This window comes from Erpetoichthys calabaricus, chromosome 8 (assembly GCF_900747795.2).
Source record: "Erpetoichthys calabaricus chromosome 8, fErpCal1.3, whole genome shotgun sequence".
In the NCBI taxonomy this organism is placed as follows: domain Eukaryota; kingdom Metazoa; phylum Chordata; class Cladistia; order Polypteriformes; family Polypteridae; genus Erpetoichthys; species Erpetoichthys calabaricus.
Window position 1 is genome coordinate 101,516,597 of NC_041401.2, and position 18,354 is coordinate 101,534,950.

An 18,354-nucleotide genomic window follows, 5' to 3' on the forward strand; every position below is an offset into this window, starting at 1 on the left:
GTCCAAAGACATGCAGGTTAGGTGCATTGGTGATTCTAAATTGTCCCTAGTGTGTGGGTGTGTGTGTGCCCTGAGGTGGGCTGGCGCCCTGCCCAGGGTTTCTTTCCTGCCTTGCACCCTGTGTTGACTTGGATTGGCTCCAGCAGACCCCCGTGACCCTGTAGTTAGGATATAGCGGGTTGGATAATGGATGGATGGATGGATGGTCTTGCTTCATCTGCTCCTGTCACAGGGTGGTACATGTGCTTTCTCAATTTTTTTTATTTTTAATAAATTTGCAAAAATCTCAGGTAAACTTTTTTCACGTTGTCATTATGGGGTGTTGTGTGTAGAATTCTGAGGAAAAAAATGAATTTAATCCATTTTGGAATAAGGCTGTAACATAACAAAATGTGGAAAAAGTGATGCGCTATGAATACTTTCCGGATGCACTGTATTAAGCAGCAAGTGAGCACTCAGTTCTTCAAGGAAGCAGGAAATATGGGAAAGTGTAATGATGTGAGTGACTTTTGACATCAGCCAAACTATGCCAGCTAGACGATTGGGTCAAGGCATCTCCAAAGAGGCAGGTCTTGTGGGATGTTCCTGGCATACTCGTTAATAACTACCAAAAGTGGTCCAAGGAAGGACAACTGGGCACGCAAGGCTTACTGATGCATGTGAGAAGTGAACGTCAGCCCATCTGGTCTGATCCCACTGAAGTACAAATTGCTGAAAAATGTAATGTTTGACATGGCAAAAAGGAGTCAGAACACAGAGTGCATCACAGCTTGCTGCGTGGCCGCAGACCAGTCAGAGTGCCCATGGCAAAAGTGCCTACAATGGGCACATAAGCGTCAGAAGTGGACCATGGACTAATGGAAGAAGGTGGCCTGGTCTGATGAATCACATTTTCTTTTAGACCATGTAGACAGCGGTGTACATGTACATTATTTACCTGGGGAAGAGATGGCAGCAGGGTGTGCTATGGGAAGAAAGCAAACTGGCAGAGGCAGTGTGATACTCTGAGTAATATGGGAATTTGGGAAACCCCTTAGGTCCTGGTATTTTAACACGTACCATCTACTTAAAGATTGAAAAATGTGAAATATTCTCAAAAGGAGAAATCTCAGTGACAAAGGGAACACTGATTACCTGTTAGGGACCTTCCTTTAAAACAGACTAAAATGAGACTATTTAAATAAAATTCAGTGGTAATGCATCTTGCCCATATTTTAGAACTTTATACTATTCACATGCTGAAAATAAGGAAAACCTCATGTGCTGGTCACATCAAACATTTTCATCATACAACTTCAAAGGCTGACAGTTTAATCAGTAAACCATAACTTGTCAGTCTTTGTCCATTTAGGGTCCCCATATTGTTGAAAAATGCTTGTTGATTTTTGACACTTAACCTGTTTGGAAAAAACAAGAATGTACTTTTTCTTTCATCTTATAATTTCCTCTCCGAAATCTTTCCCTGAACCAAACTTTGAGAAGTACAGAAGTACTTGTTTAGTGCCAAGGGGAGTCTTGGACATTTGTCCCCGTCAGCAGCATAAAGATTTTAAATCAGCAGCATATACACCAAACAGCCATGATGGTTCACTGTTCACACCCCTGATTCTGGCTGTACCCAGGATTAAAGATATTAATCTTGCACAATTTAAGCATCTAATGATTTTATTGTTTTTGTAGCCTTGTAATCACTTGGTCATGGCACTACAGTAAATAACAGGTTAGCAAGGATCTTTTTTTTGGTTGTGTTTGCCTGTCCTGTCACACTGCATCACTGTCACAGAAGGCTCACTGCCTAATCTCCATCATGCTTTTCTTCATGTGATTATGGCAGATATTTTTTTCTGAGAAGCAGTGTGCCTAAAGCCTGCATGCCTTGTTTGACTTGAGGCGAATGTCATGAATTGTGTATAGATATCTCTCTATTATAAAAAAAAATCTTGGAAGGTTGGAAGGAGATGAGATTTCTGAGAGAGACACTTTCACATCCCACGAGATGAGTCTTTGTGCCAAGAGATTTAACCACGCCAGGGGAAATAAAAGACAAAGAGTAGATGACAAAGTAGAACGTCGTAAAGAATTCAAAAACGATGGCACGGCGCACATGCAGAGCAGGTTAGAGATAATGGAAGTATGAAAATTCAAAAGTCTCAAAAAAAGGATAGTAAAGATCACATTACGGCAAACAAACAGAAATTATTACTCGGTGAAATAACGGAACAGTGAAAAGAGATTCGAATATATTGTTCGTATTTAATTTAAGTCGGAGACTTGTAGATTGTATAATTCGTGTTGCCATCATGGAAAAAAAAAAGTAGTGGTTCTTCCCAATGAAGAGGTGTATCCGCGAGAATTAAAAGATTTGTTGTTTGGTGAAAATTAAATCCCGCGTGAGAAATCATTTCTCATTTGTGTGAATGCTATTATCAGACACATTTCTTGTAGAAAGAAAGAAACGATATTCACTCACAGGCAGTTATATGTTGCGTAGTCATGATGTAATTCCAAACACGGAATCAAAATTCAATGCGATATTGATGAAAAGGTAAAAGCGAAAAGAGATCGAATCTATGGACATAGGTGATATGACAGAAGTGTACCACATGTGATGAGAGGAGAGCAAAGTGAGTAGGGGGTGAAGCCCCCTAGTAACTGCAGAAGAAAAACTCTAGTGAAATTTCCCAGTTTTGATTAATTAAACATACGGAGTTTGATTGGTTCCACCTCATGCTCACGATTTTAACCAAATATTTGCTTATTCTTTCAAACATATAAAGCTGAATTTGTGCTTGTCTGGTATACAGATCCAGACTATTGAACATATCTGAGCCAACTTTTGTGCAGATCCCCATATCCTATATTTTGTTACGAAATGATTCCCCATTGAAAGATTTAATTAGTGACTGCGCCTGCACTTTATTAAGGCAATGTCACATTATGCGACTTTTCCATCAGTTTCTGTTATAGTCTTCATTTACATAATCTTAGCAAATCGTAGGCAGTTGGTAGCGAACTCCCATGAAGCTGGCCACCTAATGTGACAAACCCTGCAACAACTCACTCCAACTAGTCTGCGATTCACTCCGATAAATTCAAAGAGGTTTGATTTGGTCTTCAGTCTGAGGGGCAGGACATGTGTGCAGGGGAGCGGACAACCAATGAATGCTCATTTGCAATGTGCAATGTGCAATGCATAGCAGGCAACAATCAGAAAAAAGGAATGTTAGTGTTTTGGACCTCACAAACAGAACAGAAGGTAATCTGTCAGATGGGTTGTGTTTTATATACCGTGACAAAATGTAACAAAGGGACAAAGGGAACTTGCCATACCTGTTAACCCTCCGTACAGCGCCAGATCTGTCAAGTAGCATGCTATTTGCTGTCAGAAAGAAGGGTGAGCGTGACTGTGCTAGAAGGTGGGGACGTGGTTGCTAAAGGTAACATGCCCAGAAAAATTGAGATGGTCTGGCATCAAAATCAGCAACTTGGGTCGACAAGCCCGACATACCCAACAACCAGGTGCATGGTTGGAAGCAGCCTTTGAATCAGAACGTGGCCGCACCCACCACACAATGAACCACCTGGATTAGGATCTGACAGCAGCTATGCAACAGATGACTGTGATATAGCGGGTTCGTGACTCAGAAGGAAAGGCCAGTTTTTACATAATCCATTTCGCCATGTCAGTCTCCGTGGATGCAATCATGGAGCCGCAGGGAGTTGATGATAATTGGTAATCGGGGTGAGTCGCACCTGCATGTGAGGGTGTGATCATTCTCAATTGCTTAATCGGCTTCCTATGGTGTGTGATTGAGGTTCTGCGCCCACAGAGCCATATAAGAACGGGCTGGCACAGAGAAATGGGGAGGAGAGAGATGTATAAGAAACAAAAGAAAGGAAGGCCTGGAGAGCAAGAGTGCGGTATTGGGGGCAGTGAATGTGAGTGGATGAGCCAGCTAGCTGATGAGAGAGGTCAGCGTGGTCAGGGGTCCCATGTGGAGCAAAGGATCGACACTCGAGGGACGGATCGTGTCCACTGATGATGTGGAAGAGTGGGTTCGATCGTGGAGAAGTCCGCCCAAGGCATCTGAGGGATGAGTGTGAGAAGGAAGACAGGAGGATAACCGACCCTGAGCGGTCTGGCAGATGCCACCAAGATGGGGGTCAGTAGTGTGAGGACCGCGGCGGCTGAACTCTCCCCAGCTGAGCAAGCCTTGGGTGAGCTGGAGAGACTGGGAAGGAGCTGTGCTTGGCTTGTGTGACCCCAATGTCTGCTGCAGGATTTTAGTCTCATTTTAGCCTTGTTTTTACTGTTTGAGATTTGATCATTTTATGGATTATTTATTTATGGACATTTGAGCACTGCATTTTATTTTGAACACTTTTTGGTTTTGACTGTTTTTAATAAAAGCACTTGCACCTTTTTGTACCATCTCCTTGCTTCATTTGGTGTCCTCATTGTCCAGCTTATCTGGTTACATTACCGATGGTGTCAGTAGGCTCCCAAAAGAGTGATGAGAGCATGGAGCAGAACCCGCATCGTCACAGTGACACCTCAGCACCACACTGGAAAAGTGTGAGTTTTTTTTTACAGTGGCTGGAGTGCCAATCCTGCCACCAACCACAGAGTTTTCCTTGAAAGTTGCAGGACCTGCTTGCAAGGCTGGATGCAGGTTAATTTAATGTCATACTAAGGGCGAAGTCACTGCAGGTTAAGGACCTTGCTCAAGGGCCCAATGGAGTAGAATCACTCCTGGCGTTTATGGGATTCGAACTGGCAACCTTCCGACTGCCAGCGCAGATCCATAGCCTCAGAGCCACCACTAGAACAACTAGAAGTCGAATAATGTGACATCGGCTTAAGGGAAGTGCCCCTAGGAGTAGTGATGAGTGAAACAATTCACGCAAAATTGAGTTTGCAGTGAAATTCATGCCATTGACTCTACAAGAAACATGTTTAGTACATGTCTGGAAGCCTTTACATCAATTTATTCTGCATACTTCTGCTTGTCATGAAGTATATAAGAGAAAATCTCAAGTGGAGGAAAAAAAATAGCACTGGACTCATTTCCTGTCATGTATAGACATTTTTTTTGAGCTGCCAGCCATGTTCTAGTACTACGATCCCCACTTTGTCAATTATGGTGGCAATATTGGTGATTTCAATTGGAGACGGAAGAGAAACTTGATGCTCCATGGTGCTTGGAGAACACATATCTTCACCTTCTTCTGCAGGAATCGAGGAACAGGAAGGGACAATAAAGGTAATGACAGGGGTTTAGCGTGTAATGAGATTTTCCTGTGACGAAAACACAGTAATGTGCACAATGGTGTGTTTTAGTGTGCAGTAGGTCACAGTTTCAGAAAACACACTGCAGTCCTCTGGAGTCACGTGAAAGAGAGGCAAAAACAGAATTGATTTTACTGGTTGCTACAGATTATATGCATTTTGTAGCTGTAGGAAAGGACAAGGGTAAACACAGAAGTGAGAATAATGCTTTAGGGTGAAATATTTCTTGTTTTGCACTCCAAAACTACTTTTAGTGAGTTTTTTGTTTTGCAATGAGAAAATTCACCTGCAAAAAAAAAATAAAAAATTCGAGTGCAAGATTTGCAAAACAGAATGCAACCTGTTTTGTGTTTCAGTAACACTTTTGGAACTTGCCTAAGGTATGTAAAGTTGCTGCCCATGGTGTGTTTAGTCAGTGAAATTTTGATATGGGGTCAAAAATATTGCAGTTTTTAATGTGTGGAAAACATCTGGGATTAAATCACTTAGAGATCTGTACATAGGTCAGCGTTTCTCAACCTTTAAGTATTTGCAACCCGAGTTTTCATAACAGTTTTAATCGCACCCCCCCTAATGTTTTTTTGAAAGGAGCCCACTAATACCAATTTGCTCTTTTTTAATTAATGATATATCATAGATACATATTTTATTATACCTACTTAACGTTTATCGACATTTATCTAACTCTATTTTATTTATTTATTGAACTCTATTTTTCTAGTATCAGAATGTAGTTTAAGTTAATTTGTTTTGGTTTCAATAGATGTATTTTTCATATTTTCAATTCTTGTTTTCTTTTTTTCACATCTTCGCGCCCCCCTTTTTGTTACTTTGCGCCCCCCTAGGGGGGTCCGCCCCACAGGTTGAGAACCACTGACATAGATGTCTTTGTATCCTATGAACAATTACACTCCAAATTTAACTTTCCAGCAATACATTTCTTTCACTACCTTCAAATTAGGAACTTTGTCAAACAAAACCTGCCCAATTTTCCTCACCTCCCACCTACCTTGAGGACTCAGACAGCATTTCTGTAATATATACAACCATTTTACAGTCCCTCCCATTCAAAGACCCAAGAGGACAGTGGGAAAAGGATCTCTCACTCAACATCTCAGAAAAGGAGTGGAAAGTAGCAATGCAGAGAATTCACTCGAGCTCCATATGCGCAAAGCATACAATTACTCAACTCAAAGTTATATATCGAGCACATCTGTCTCGTTTAAAAATGTTTCCAGGGCAAGATCCAACCTGCGAACGCTGCAATCAAGTCCCAGCCTCACTGGGTCACATGTTTTGGGCCTGCACCAAATTAACATCATTCTGGACCAAAATCTTTAATGCCTATCGGACAGCCTATGAGTCACAATCCCTCCTAATCTGTGTTTGGTGTTCTTCCAGATGGGCTTAAAGTGGAGAAGGACAAACAAACTGTGATTGCCTTTACTACACTATTGGCACGCAGACTTATTTTGCTAAACTGGAAGAATCCTAACTCTCCCCTTTTAAGTCAGTGGGTAACTGATGTTATATACTATTTGAAATTGGAAAAAATAAAATTCTCACTTAGAGGATCTGTGCAGAACTTTTCAAAACCTGGCAGGACCTAATCAATAACATTTTAGAATATGCATTATAATTGAAGAAGTGGATTCTCTCCCCTCTTTCTCTATTCTATGTACAGTGCATCTGGAAAGTATTCATAGCGCATCACTTTTTCAACATTTTTTTATGTTACAGCCTTATTCCAAAATGGATTAAATTAATTTTTTTCCTCAGAATTCTACACACAACACCCCATAATGACAACGTGAAAAAAGTTTACTTGAGATTTTTGCAAATTTATTAAAAATAAAAAAATAGAGAAAGCACATGTACATAAGTATTCGCAGCCTTTGCCATGAAGCTCGAAATTGAGCTCAGGTGCATCCTGTTTCCCCTGATCATCCTTGAGATGTTTCTGCAGCTTAATTGGAGTCCACCTGTGGTAAATTCAGTTGATTGGACATGATTTGGAAAGGCACACACCTGTATATATAAGGTCCCACAGTTGACAGTTTATGTCAGAGCACAAACCAAGCATGAAGTCAAAGGAATTGTCTGTAGACCTCTGAGATAGGATTGTTTCAAGGCACAAATCTGGGGAAGGTTACAGAAAAATTTCTGCTGATTTGAAGGTCCCAATGAGCACAGTGGCCTCCATCATCCGTAAGTGGAAGAAGTTTGAAACCACCAGGACTCTTTCTAGAGCTGGCCGGCCATCTAAACTGAGCGATCGGGGGAGAAGGGCCTTAGTCAGGCAGGTGACCAAGAACCCGATGGTCACTCTGTCAGAGCTCCAGAGGTGCTCTGTGGAGAGAGGAGAACCTTGCAGAAGGACAACCATCTCTGCAGCAATCCACCAATCAGGTCTGTATGGTAGAGTGGCCAGACAGAAGCCACTCCTTAGTAAAAAGCACATGGCAGCCTGCCTGGAGTTTGCCAAAAGGCACCTGAAGGACTCTCAGACCATGAGAAAGAAAATTCTCTGGTCTCATGAGACAAAGATTGAACTCTTTGGTGTGAATGTCAGGTGTCACGTTTGGAGGAAACCTGGCACCATCCCTACAGTGAAGCATGGTGGTGGCAGCATCATACTGTGGGGATGTTTTTCAGCGGCAGGAACTGGGAGACTAGTCCGGATAAAGGGAAAGATGACTAAAGCAATGTACAGAGATATCCTGGATGAAAACCTGCTCCAGCGTGCTCTTGACCTCAGACTGGGGCGACGGTTCATCTTTCAGCAGGACAACAACCCTAAGCACACAGCCACGATATCAAAGGAGTGGCTTCAGGACAACTCTGTGAATGTCCTTGAGTGGCCCAGCCAGAGCCCAGACTTGAATTCGATTGAACATCTCTGGAGAGATCTTAAAATGGCTGTGCACCGACGCTTCCCATCCAACCTGATGGAGCTTGAGAGGTGCTGCAAAGAGGAATGGGCGAAACTGGCCAAGGATAGGTGTGCCAAGCTTGTGGCATCATATTCAAAAAGACTTGAGGCTGTAATTGCTGCCAAAGGTGCATCGACAAAGTATTGAGCAAAGGCTGTGAATACTTATGTACATGGGATTTCTCAGTTTTTTTATTTTTAATAAATTTGCAAAAACCTCAAGTAAACTTTTTTCACGTTGTCATTATGGGGTGTTGTGTGCAGAATTCTGAGGAAAAAAATGAATTTAATCCATTTTGGAATAAGGCTGTAACATAACATAATGTGGAAAAAGTGATGCGCTGTGAATACTTTCCAGATGCACTGTATCTTTATTTATTTATTTACATATTTCTACTTTTATTAAAATGCTACTCTGCTGACTTAGCTCTCTCTCTCATGGGTGAGGGTCGATTTGTTTCAAACCAGTTTTGTTAAACTTGACTTGCATGCATGGAATGTTTTTTGATTTTAATAAAAAAATAAAATAAAAAATATATATGTATATGTATGTATATATATATATATGTATATAATATATATATATATATATATATATATATATATATTCATGGCATTCATAGTCTGAATCACAATCTGATTGTATGGGTGGTTACCTACCAGGTAACGCTTGTGGTTGGTCAACAAGTTGGCTAACATCCGCCACGGTGCCCTCTTTCAGTTGCGAGAAGCAGATCATAGAATGGTTGAAATAGTTTTACTGTCAAATAATGCAAAGAGTACGCGACACGTGTTTCGCCCTAATTCTGGGCTCATCAGGCGTACACACTCACTGCATCCCCTCTCGGGAATCGAACCTCGAACGTCAGCAGCGAAGCCCCTAATGCTGCGCTACGGCGTGTGGTTCGTGTGGTCATACAATCAGATTGTGATTCAGACTACGAATGCCATGAACGTAATTACCCCGATCTACATGCTGTCAAATAAACGAACCACATGCCGTAGCGCAGCATTAGGGGCTTCGCCTCTGGTGCTGACGTTCGAGGTTCGATTCCCGAGAGGGGATGCAGTGAGTGTGTACGCCTGATGAGCCCAGAATTAGGGCGAAACACGTGTCGCGTACTCTTTGCATTATTTGACAGTAAAACTATTTCAACCATATATATATATATATATATATATATATATATATATATATATATATTATATTCCCCCGTAGAATTTACTTAATGAAAGCACCTTCACTTTATTCCATCCAGGGTAGCACTGGGTACCCTGCTAGTTAAAAATACATTTATGAACATTTACATTTGTAGTTTCATCACTTCTTGATCCGACAGGTCATGGCTGTTGTCTTGGTAAGGCCCATGGGGATTAGAGCATAAAGAAAATGAATAAAGAACAGCACTCACCCAAAATAGGCACCATCACGGTCAATGAAGAAACGGCCATCAACATCTTGTGGGACGTGGTGCCGCCCACTAAACATGGCAGCCAGCATAGTATCATCATATCGCCGCAATGTAGACAGACAAGTGGTGAAGTACATTCCGCCCACATTCAGAGGAACCACCTCAGGAAACTGGCAAGGGAAAGGGAGAGGGTGTGAGAGGAAACAAAGATGGATCAAAAGAAAGCATTTGTAAAAGGCTAAAACTAACTGGAACAAACAGTACAAACATGCCAACAGGAGGCAGAAATTACAGTCATAGGGTAGAACAGACCTGATGCCATACCTGCTCGAACCTGTGTCACCACAAGTAGATTTTGCTGGTCTTGTGTGTACAACACGTCTCTCTTGTAATCTCTGCTATGCTCTAGTCTGGTTGTTACAGTGAATTTAATCTTTCTGGTATTTACGTGTGGAGTGTACATATTCAGTTAAAAAGATAGATACAACTTTCACTTGGCGTGAACGAGAAATAAAACAGGAAGGAAAAAATCTGAAGGTGATTTCTTTTCGTTTACTTAACCACCCCAACAAAGTCAATTTTGCCAACACTACTTTCATGTTTTTGGGTGTGACTTGGGCCTTTTTGTTGTTGAGTATGGAAAATCACAACCTTAAAATTCTATAACAGGAAAGGAAAAACCCATCTATTCATTCACTTCCTTAATTTATTTTTTTCCATTATACAATCAAGGAAGCTGGGCACAGTCACAAATATAGCCACATCATTCAAATTTTATTAAAAAGTGTGTGTGTGGTGTGGCAGGTTGCCAGGGCCCATGCCCAGCCGGATGCTCCTGCCACTTATCTTCCAAGGGAGCAAGGATGGGAAACCCAGTATCTCCCCCTGGACACTAGATGGCAGCTTCCCTGGGTTGCAGTGGTGCCTCAGATTCCCCCAGGGCTTCATGGGGGTTGGAGTTCGGTGCAGCCCTGTTGGGTTCCGCAAGCGCCGCCAGGGGGTAATGCACCAGGAGCTGCTGGACCCTCCTGGGCATTAGTTTTGCCACACCCAGAAGTGCAGCCAGGTGCCCAATAAAAGGGGCCAGCAACCACCACTCAGCAGCCAGAGTCGGGAGGAGGAGAACAAAGCTTGTGGAGGAGTGGTGCCAGAAGGGAGTCTTGTGTTGGAGAGTGTATGCTTGGGACTGTGTTGTGGCTGGGGGACATGGGGAAGATGTGCCCTCCCGCTGAAGAAAATAAACAGTTTATTTATTTTTATACGTGCATCCTGTGTCGGGTCGGGCGCTTATATAACGCCTTGTTACAGTGGGGGCGGAAAAAGTTTTAAGTTATACTTTATTGAAAAAAGACTTGTTAAACACAAGTAAAAATGCGAACTGGACATTGGGCGGTACAGCATTCTGTGCACAATACTAAGTTTTGCATTATCTGTGTAACTCATATTTGGCATACTGTGCGCAATTCAATCCCCATATTTTAGTATTTTAAGAAGGGTATAACAACAATAGGGCAAGTCAGGAAATGAGCTATTTGGACTGAAAAGTATGAGTTATAAGAAATGAATAAATGAGTCAAGCCTTCAGTGTGAGTTACGAAGAGTGATTAAAAGATTCAAACCATTTCAGTGTAAGGAAACGGACACGCATTGAGTAACCAACTTCATGGAAAATATTAAAGAACCACGCAATACTTATGCCAGGTTTCACTTGAAAGTAAAGCAAAGGGTCTCAAAGAGATGCTGGTTAAGGGTAAATTTCACTCAACTGCTAAAATCAGGGGGGCCAGATGGCACTTTGTTTCGGGTTGCTCAGGCGCAGCTGCCTATGTGTGTAGTTTGTACATGCTGTAAGCAGGTTATCATAGAAGGTCTGTTGAACAAAGGGTGGAGTGCCCTCTCAGAGTGGGGAGCGAGACCCTGGCTCAAGTGGAGGAGTTCAAGTATTCAACAGACTTTCTATGATGAATAAAAAATTTGGACCGCGTTTTCCCTTGCCCGGACGTGGGTCACCGGGGCCCCCCTCTGGAGCCAGGCCTGGAGGTGGGGCTCGATGGTGAGCGCCTGGTGGCCAGGCATGCACCCATGGGGCTCGGCCGGGCACAGCCCGAAGAGGCAACGTGGGTCCCCCTTCCCATGGGCTCACCACCTATGGGAGGAGCCAAGGAGGTCGGGTGCAGTGTGAGTTGAGTCATGGCCGAAGGCAGGGACCTTGGCGATCCAATCCTCGGCTACAGAAGTTGGCTCTTGGGACGTGGAATGTCACCTCTCTGAAGGGGAAGGAGCCTGAGCTTGTGCGCGAGGTTGAGAGGTTCCGGCTAGATATAGTCGGGCTCACCTCGACGCACAGCTTGGACTCTGGAACCAATCTCCTTGAGAGGGGCTGGACTCTCTACCACTGTGGAGTTGCCCCAAGGTGAGAGGCTCTGAGCGGGTGTGGGCATACTTATTGCCCCCCCGACTTGGAGCCTGTACATTGGAGTTTACCCCGGTGGACGAGAGAGTAGCCTCCCTCCGCCTTCGGGTGGGGGGACGGATCCTAACTGTTGTTTGTGCGTATGCACTGAACAGCAGTTCGGAGTACTCACCCTTTTTGAAGTCCCTGGACGGGGGGGCTAGAGGGCATACTTTCTGGGGACTCCCTCGTTCTGCTGGGAGACTTCAATGCTTATGTGGGCAATGACAGTGAGACCTGGAAATGTGTGATTGGGAGGAATGGCCCCCCCCCCGATCTGAACCCGAGTGGTGTTTTGTTACTGGACTTCTGGGCTCGTCACGGACTGTCCATAACAAACACCATGTTCAAGCATAGGGGTGTTCATATGTGCACTTGGCACCAGGACACCCTAGGCCTCATGTCTTGGACACTCGGGTGAAGAGAGGGTCGGAGCTGTCAACTGATCACCATCTGGTGGTGAGCTGGCTTCGATGGTGGGGGAGGATGCCGGTCAGGCCTGGTAGGCCTAAACGTGTTGTGAGGGTCTGCTGGGAACATCTGGCAGAGCCCCCTGTCAGAAGTAGCTTCAACTCCTACCTCCAGCAGAATTTCGACCACGTCCCGAGGGAGGTGGGGGACATTGAGTCCGAATGGGCCATGTTCCATGCCTCTATTGTTGAGGCAGCTGACCGGAGCTGTGGCCATAAGGTGGTCGGTGCCTGTCGAGGCGGCAATCCCCGAACCCATTGGTGGACACCGGCGGTGAGGGATGCTGTCAAGCTGAAGAAGGAGTCCTACCGGTCCCTTTTGTCCTGTGGGACTCTGGAGGCAGCTAATACGTACCGGCAGGCCAAGTGGAATGTGGCTTCGGTGGTTGCTGAGGCAAAAACTCGGGCATGGGAGGAGCTGGGAAGGCCATGGAGAACAACTTTCGGACGGCTTTGAGGAGATTCTGGTCCACCGTCCGGCGTCTCAGGAGGGGGAAGCAGTGCAGTGTCAACACTATATATGGTGGGGATGGTGCACTGCTGACCTCGACTCGGGACGTTGTGGGTCGGCGGGGGCAGTACTTCGAAGACCTCCTCAATCCCACTAACATGCCTTCCAATGAGGAAGCAGAGTTTGGGGACTTGGAGGTGGACTCCCCCATCTCTGGGACTGAGGTCACCGAGGTGGTCAAAAAACTCCTTGGTGGCAGGGCCCCGGGGGTGGATGAGATACGCCCGGAGTTCCTCAAGGCTCTGGATGTTGTAGGGCTGTCTTGGTTGACACGTCTCTGCAACATTGCATGGACATCAGGGACAGTGCCTCTGGATTGGCAGACCGGGGTGGTGGCCCCCCTCTTTAAGAAGGGGGACCGGAGGGTGTGTTCCAACTACAGAGGGATCACACTCCTCAGCCTCCCTGGAAAAGTCTATTCGGGGGTTCTGGAGAGGAGGGTCTGTCGGATAGTCGAACCTCGGATTCAGGAGGAACAGTGTGGTTTTTGTCCTGGTCGCGGAACAGTGGACCAGCTCTACACCCTTTGCAGAGTCCTGGAGGGTGCATGGGAGTTCGCCCAACCAGTCTACATGTGTTTTGTGGACTTGGAAAAGGCGTTCGACCGTGTCCCTCGGGGAATCCTGTGGGGGGTGCTCTGGGAGTATGAGGTACTGAACCCCCTGATAGGGGCGGTTCAGTCCCTGTACAACCATTGTCAGAGCTTGCTCCGCATTGCCGGTAGTAAGTCAAACCCGTTTCCAGTGAGAGTTGGACTCTGCCAGGGCTGCCCTTTGTCACCGATTCTGTTCATAACTTTTATGGACAGAATTTCTAGGCGCAGCCAGGGTGTTGAGGGGGTCCGGTTTGGTGGACTCAGGATTGGGTCACTGCTTTTTGCAGATGATGTTGTCCTGTTTGCTTCATCAGGCCATGATCTTCAGCTCTCTCTGGATCGGTTCTCAGCTGAGTGTGAAGCAGCTAGGATGGGAATCAGCACCTCCAAATCCGAGACCATGGTCCTCAGCCGGAAAAGGATGGAGTGCCCTCTCATGGTTGGGAGCGAGATCCAGCCTCAAGTGGAGGAGTTAAAGTATCTCGGGGTCTTGTTCACGAGTGAGGGAAGGATGGAGCGTGAGATTGATAGGCGGACCGGTGCGGTGTCCACAGTGATGCGGGCTCTGCATCGGTCTGTCGTGGTGAAAAAGGAGCTGAGCTGTAAGGCAAAGCTCTCAATTTACCAGTCGATCTATGTTCCTACCCTCACCTATGGTCATGAGCTATGGGTAGTGACCGAAAGAACGAGATCGCGAATACAAGCGGCTGAAATGAGTTTACTCCGCAGGGTGTCTGGGCTCTCCCTTAAAGATAGGGTGAGAAGCTCAGTCATCCGGGAGGGGCTCAGAGTAGAGCCGCTGCTCCTCCGCATCGAGAGGAGTCAAATGAGGTGGCTCGGGCATCTGATCAGGATGCCTCCTGGACACCTCCCTGGTGAGGTGTTCTGGGCACGTCCAACCGGGAGGAGGTCCCGGGGAAGACCCAGGACATGCTGGAGGGACTATGTCTCTCGGCTGGCCTGGGAACGCCTTGGGATTCTCCCAGAACAGCTAGAAGAAGTGGCTGGAGAGAGGGAAGTCTGGGCATCTCTGCTCAAGCTGCTGCCCCCGCGACCCGACCTCGGATAAGCGGAAGAAGATGGATGGATGGATGGATGTAAGCAGGTTATTTTAATCTGTGTTTCTAAATTAGGCTGGTAGGTGGAGGTATCTTGTGGTGGACTGGCACCTTTACTCCTGCTTGTCAGGTCTACTGCTAGAGGGATGCTCAAAAAATTTATATAAATTATGTATACCAGTCAAAAAATTAGTCACCGTCTGTAAGAGGTGATAAATACTTCAGACACCAAATGATCACACACAGTAACTTCTGTTGTTTTGAAATGTGCTCTATAAATACATCAAATTGACAGTGTGAATACCGTCCTACAGACAGCTGTGTCGTGTGCTATGGGTTTCGTCGAGCAGTGGTGAGATATGTGTGTTTGGTTCGCGCCATGAAAAATAAGCTGCACGATACACATTAATGATTGGCAAAAAGGGGTTATTGCATTTGGCCATGCAAAAGGGCATAGTCTACAGGAAGTTACTGACTTGGCAGGTGTGTCAAAGCATAGAATTGAAATCAAAAGATCGTGTTGACAGATATAGACCATCACTGTGTGGCATGCAGTGTGAACAGCAAACAATTCCTATAGGTGTCCCTTTCATTACTGGCAAACCCTCTGCTTGCATAAAAGCAGACTGTAATAAGTGTCACTGCACTGCTGAGGACAGGCACTCATACTGGGCCAGTCTAACATAACATACACACACAGGTCGAGGCCTGGCCAGGTCTGTGAGACAGCAGCTCTAATCACTGCATCACTATACTGCCATAAATACCACAGAAATACTTGACTTACTTTCTGAGGTCTTGTTCCATTAACAGTCTACATCCTGTAACCCTACAACGTGTCATGGTAAGGCTGCTTGAGTGCTGTACCACATTAGAAAAATAACCACTTCTCTTTGACATTGTCATGCCGTGCCTTTAGTACACAAGTACCGAAAAGGTAAGTACCGAAAAATCATCAATGCACTTCAAGAATAATGAACTGATACATTTCACAAGTCAACATACATTACATTATCAGTCCTGTGTTCAAGTTCGCCAGCATTACCGATATTCCGAAGTTCCTGACCCTTAACAGCTTGTGGTCAAATGACCCTTCCTGTCATTTTTTTTCTCCCAGGCTATTCCGTGACCCAGCACTTCCGCTGTTTTGCCTCGTGATCATCTAATTGGTTAAACGTTGTTGCCATAGCAACCTGCACTTGAAGTCGGGATGTAAACAAGCTTTAGATTAACCGTTATGTTCTGTCCTGGGGTGTGACACGCTGTTTAAAGTTCTATAGTGCAGGACTAGCTTTCCACAGTAAAAGCGGTAGAAGGAGACGTTCAAATAATGGAATCCCCTGTGGATGCGGTACTTCTTCAACTGACACTGGCCCGATTCTAAGAAGCCCGGTTTCATCTAATAAGGTCATCAGTCCATCACACTTGTGCTGCGCTAACCAATCAGCACGCGTACACGGATTTTCGGGCGCACGCGGCACCAATGAACTTTCAGCAAAACGAGACGGTAGCCGCAAACTAGTAGAGGGTACCCAAAAGAACTGGCACGACCCCCACCCCCAAGTATTAACGCAAACCTCACCTCCTGCAGCGTGGCCCCTGCCAGCATTGCCTTTTCCAGACCGACACGGGGGACTGCAGCCGAGGTTTTCCTGAAGTCCTCTTCAGCGGAGTCTGTGCTCGACATTGCATCATCCAGGTTGGCAGACGCTCCGTGACCCGAGATCACCACCATACCTTTGGGCTGCTACTGGGCAACCTGATGAAGCTTTGCAATGGAGCCGCGACTCGAGCGGTGATGCCGAGGCTGGAGAAGGGCTACGCTGCATGCGACTCCGGGCTGCGCTGCCCTGCCTCGGCCCGTCTTGCGCTCTCCGCTTCACAAGGATGGAGAATACCAACTCAGGGATCTCCCAGACAAGACGTGAGACTGACCAAGCACCCCAAGGGTGTGATTTGGCCTAAAATCAATTGGCAGCGCATCGTTCGCTGCAGCTTACAGTCATCCCCAGCGAGCAAGGTAGAGCTGCCGCTCGCAGACCGCATCGAACATGACTCCCCCGGCACCACCCCAAGGAAGGCAAATACTGGCCTCGGAGGTTTAAGCACCAGAAATCAAGAATTCAAACGCAAACGCGTCGGCTTTAGGTGTAAGGACAGTCTAAATAGTCCAGGGTCCAAAAGAAAACAGGCGCTCAATAGAATTGACTCGCACAATATGCAGAAACTGGTCAGTGTGTAAAATAAGTGGACACCGAAAACAGAATTTAAGAATAAGCAAATACTAAAAATAGCCTAAATAATAATTAGATACTCATATAATTAGTACTTAAGATAACCAGAAACAATTAAAAACCCTTATATGGATAAATCAAAGCAAAAAACATAAGATGTATATTGAATGACAGCTGAGACTGGAAACAACATCTAAACAAAGAAACTAAACTCATTTCGTGATCGCACCTGAGTGCCATGGGCACTGCTGCCTCTGCAAAGTCTGTATGCTCTTGCAAGGCTTGTATGGGGTTTTCCCCACATGCCACAAACACATTTTTGACTATTTGGCGACTCAAAGTGAGTGTGTCCTGCGCCTCATTGGGAGGAGATCCGTTGTGCCAGGTGCTGCCAGCACAGCCTTGGGTCCCCTCTGATGAGTCTAGTTTACTTGTGGATCAATATGTGGACCTTCTTATACAGTATAGTTAACCCCATCCAAAGTAAAATACAAGCAGGCTATGGCATGATTGTAATACAGAAAGGTGGCATAGTAACACAGTATTTAGCACTATCACCTCACAGCTCAGAGGACCTTGGTTCAAAATCGTGGCCTGTTTGTATGGAGACGGCAAAGAAACATGGGTTCTCCCAGGCACTCTCAGAAGGTGTAAATGAGAGGGTATGTGATTGTACCCTTTTATGGACTGGCACCCAGTCCTGACTTGGTCTCTGGCTTGCAGCTGACACTAGCAGGGCCCTCAGGTGACTTCAGACAGGAGATGTAGTCACACAGTGAGTAACAGGACCGAACTGTCCACATTTGAGTCCAGTGCCTTGGCCACTGTATCATTTGGTCTCCCTAAAAACCACAGTAAATAAGCATTTAAAAAACAAATGAATGCTGAAGGATATTTAAACCTATATATGACATAAATCATGGAAGCAGTAGCTTAACATTTTCTTAAAAAATACAGGAAGCTCCCTAAACATTTCTATACTGTATACTCAAACCAGTGTGGGTATCTTAAATAAATAGATAACAAAAATACCAACTATTATTTAATATAGTGTCATTCTGTAGTGAATTTTAACTCAAAGTGCTCTACACATATAAAACATCTTTTCTATTTATAGTAATATAATACCATTTTTTTACAGTAATACAAGCAGGCCAGTTGCTCAGTATCACACAGAGTGAGTCAAGACAGGAAATTAACTGCAAATCTTGTGATTTAAAATAGCATGTTAGCCACTCAGCCATATTTCCTTCCCCAAATAGTGCTCACCCAATTAAGCCAAAGAACTATAAAAATAAATGAACAGTAGAAACTGTGTAAATACTGCTAGAAACATACATTTAAACATTGTCTATAATACTGCGCACTAGAAGCTGCTAATTCCAAATGGGCCATATTCC

The 18,354-nt window shown here is 45.0% G+C and overlaps 1 protein-coding gene across 1 annotated transcript in view; it reads right to left on the reverse strand.

Annotated features, from left to right (window-relative positions):
- kctd7 (potassium channel tetramerization domain containing 7) overlaps window positions 1-16,774 on the reverse strand; it is a 39,740-nt gene extending 22,966 nt beyond the window's left edge. Inside the window, exons 1-2 of the mRNA XM_028807180.2 lie at window positions 16,303-16,774; window positions 9,635-9,804 (exon numbers count right to left, since the gene is read on the reverse strand). Of these exons, the coding sequence (XP_028663013.1) occupies window positions 9,635-9,804; window positions 16,303-16,455 (323 nt within the window). The 5' untranslated portion in view covers window positions 16,456-16,774. The remainder of the gene's footprint in view (window positions 1-9,634; window positions 9,805-16,302) is intronic.
- Window positions 16,775-18,354: the final 1,580 nt, after the last annotated feature.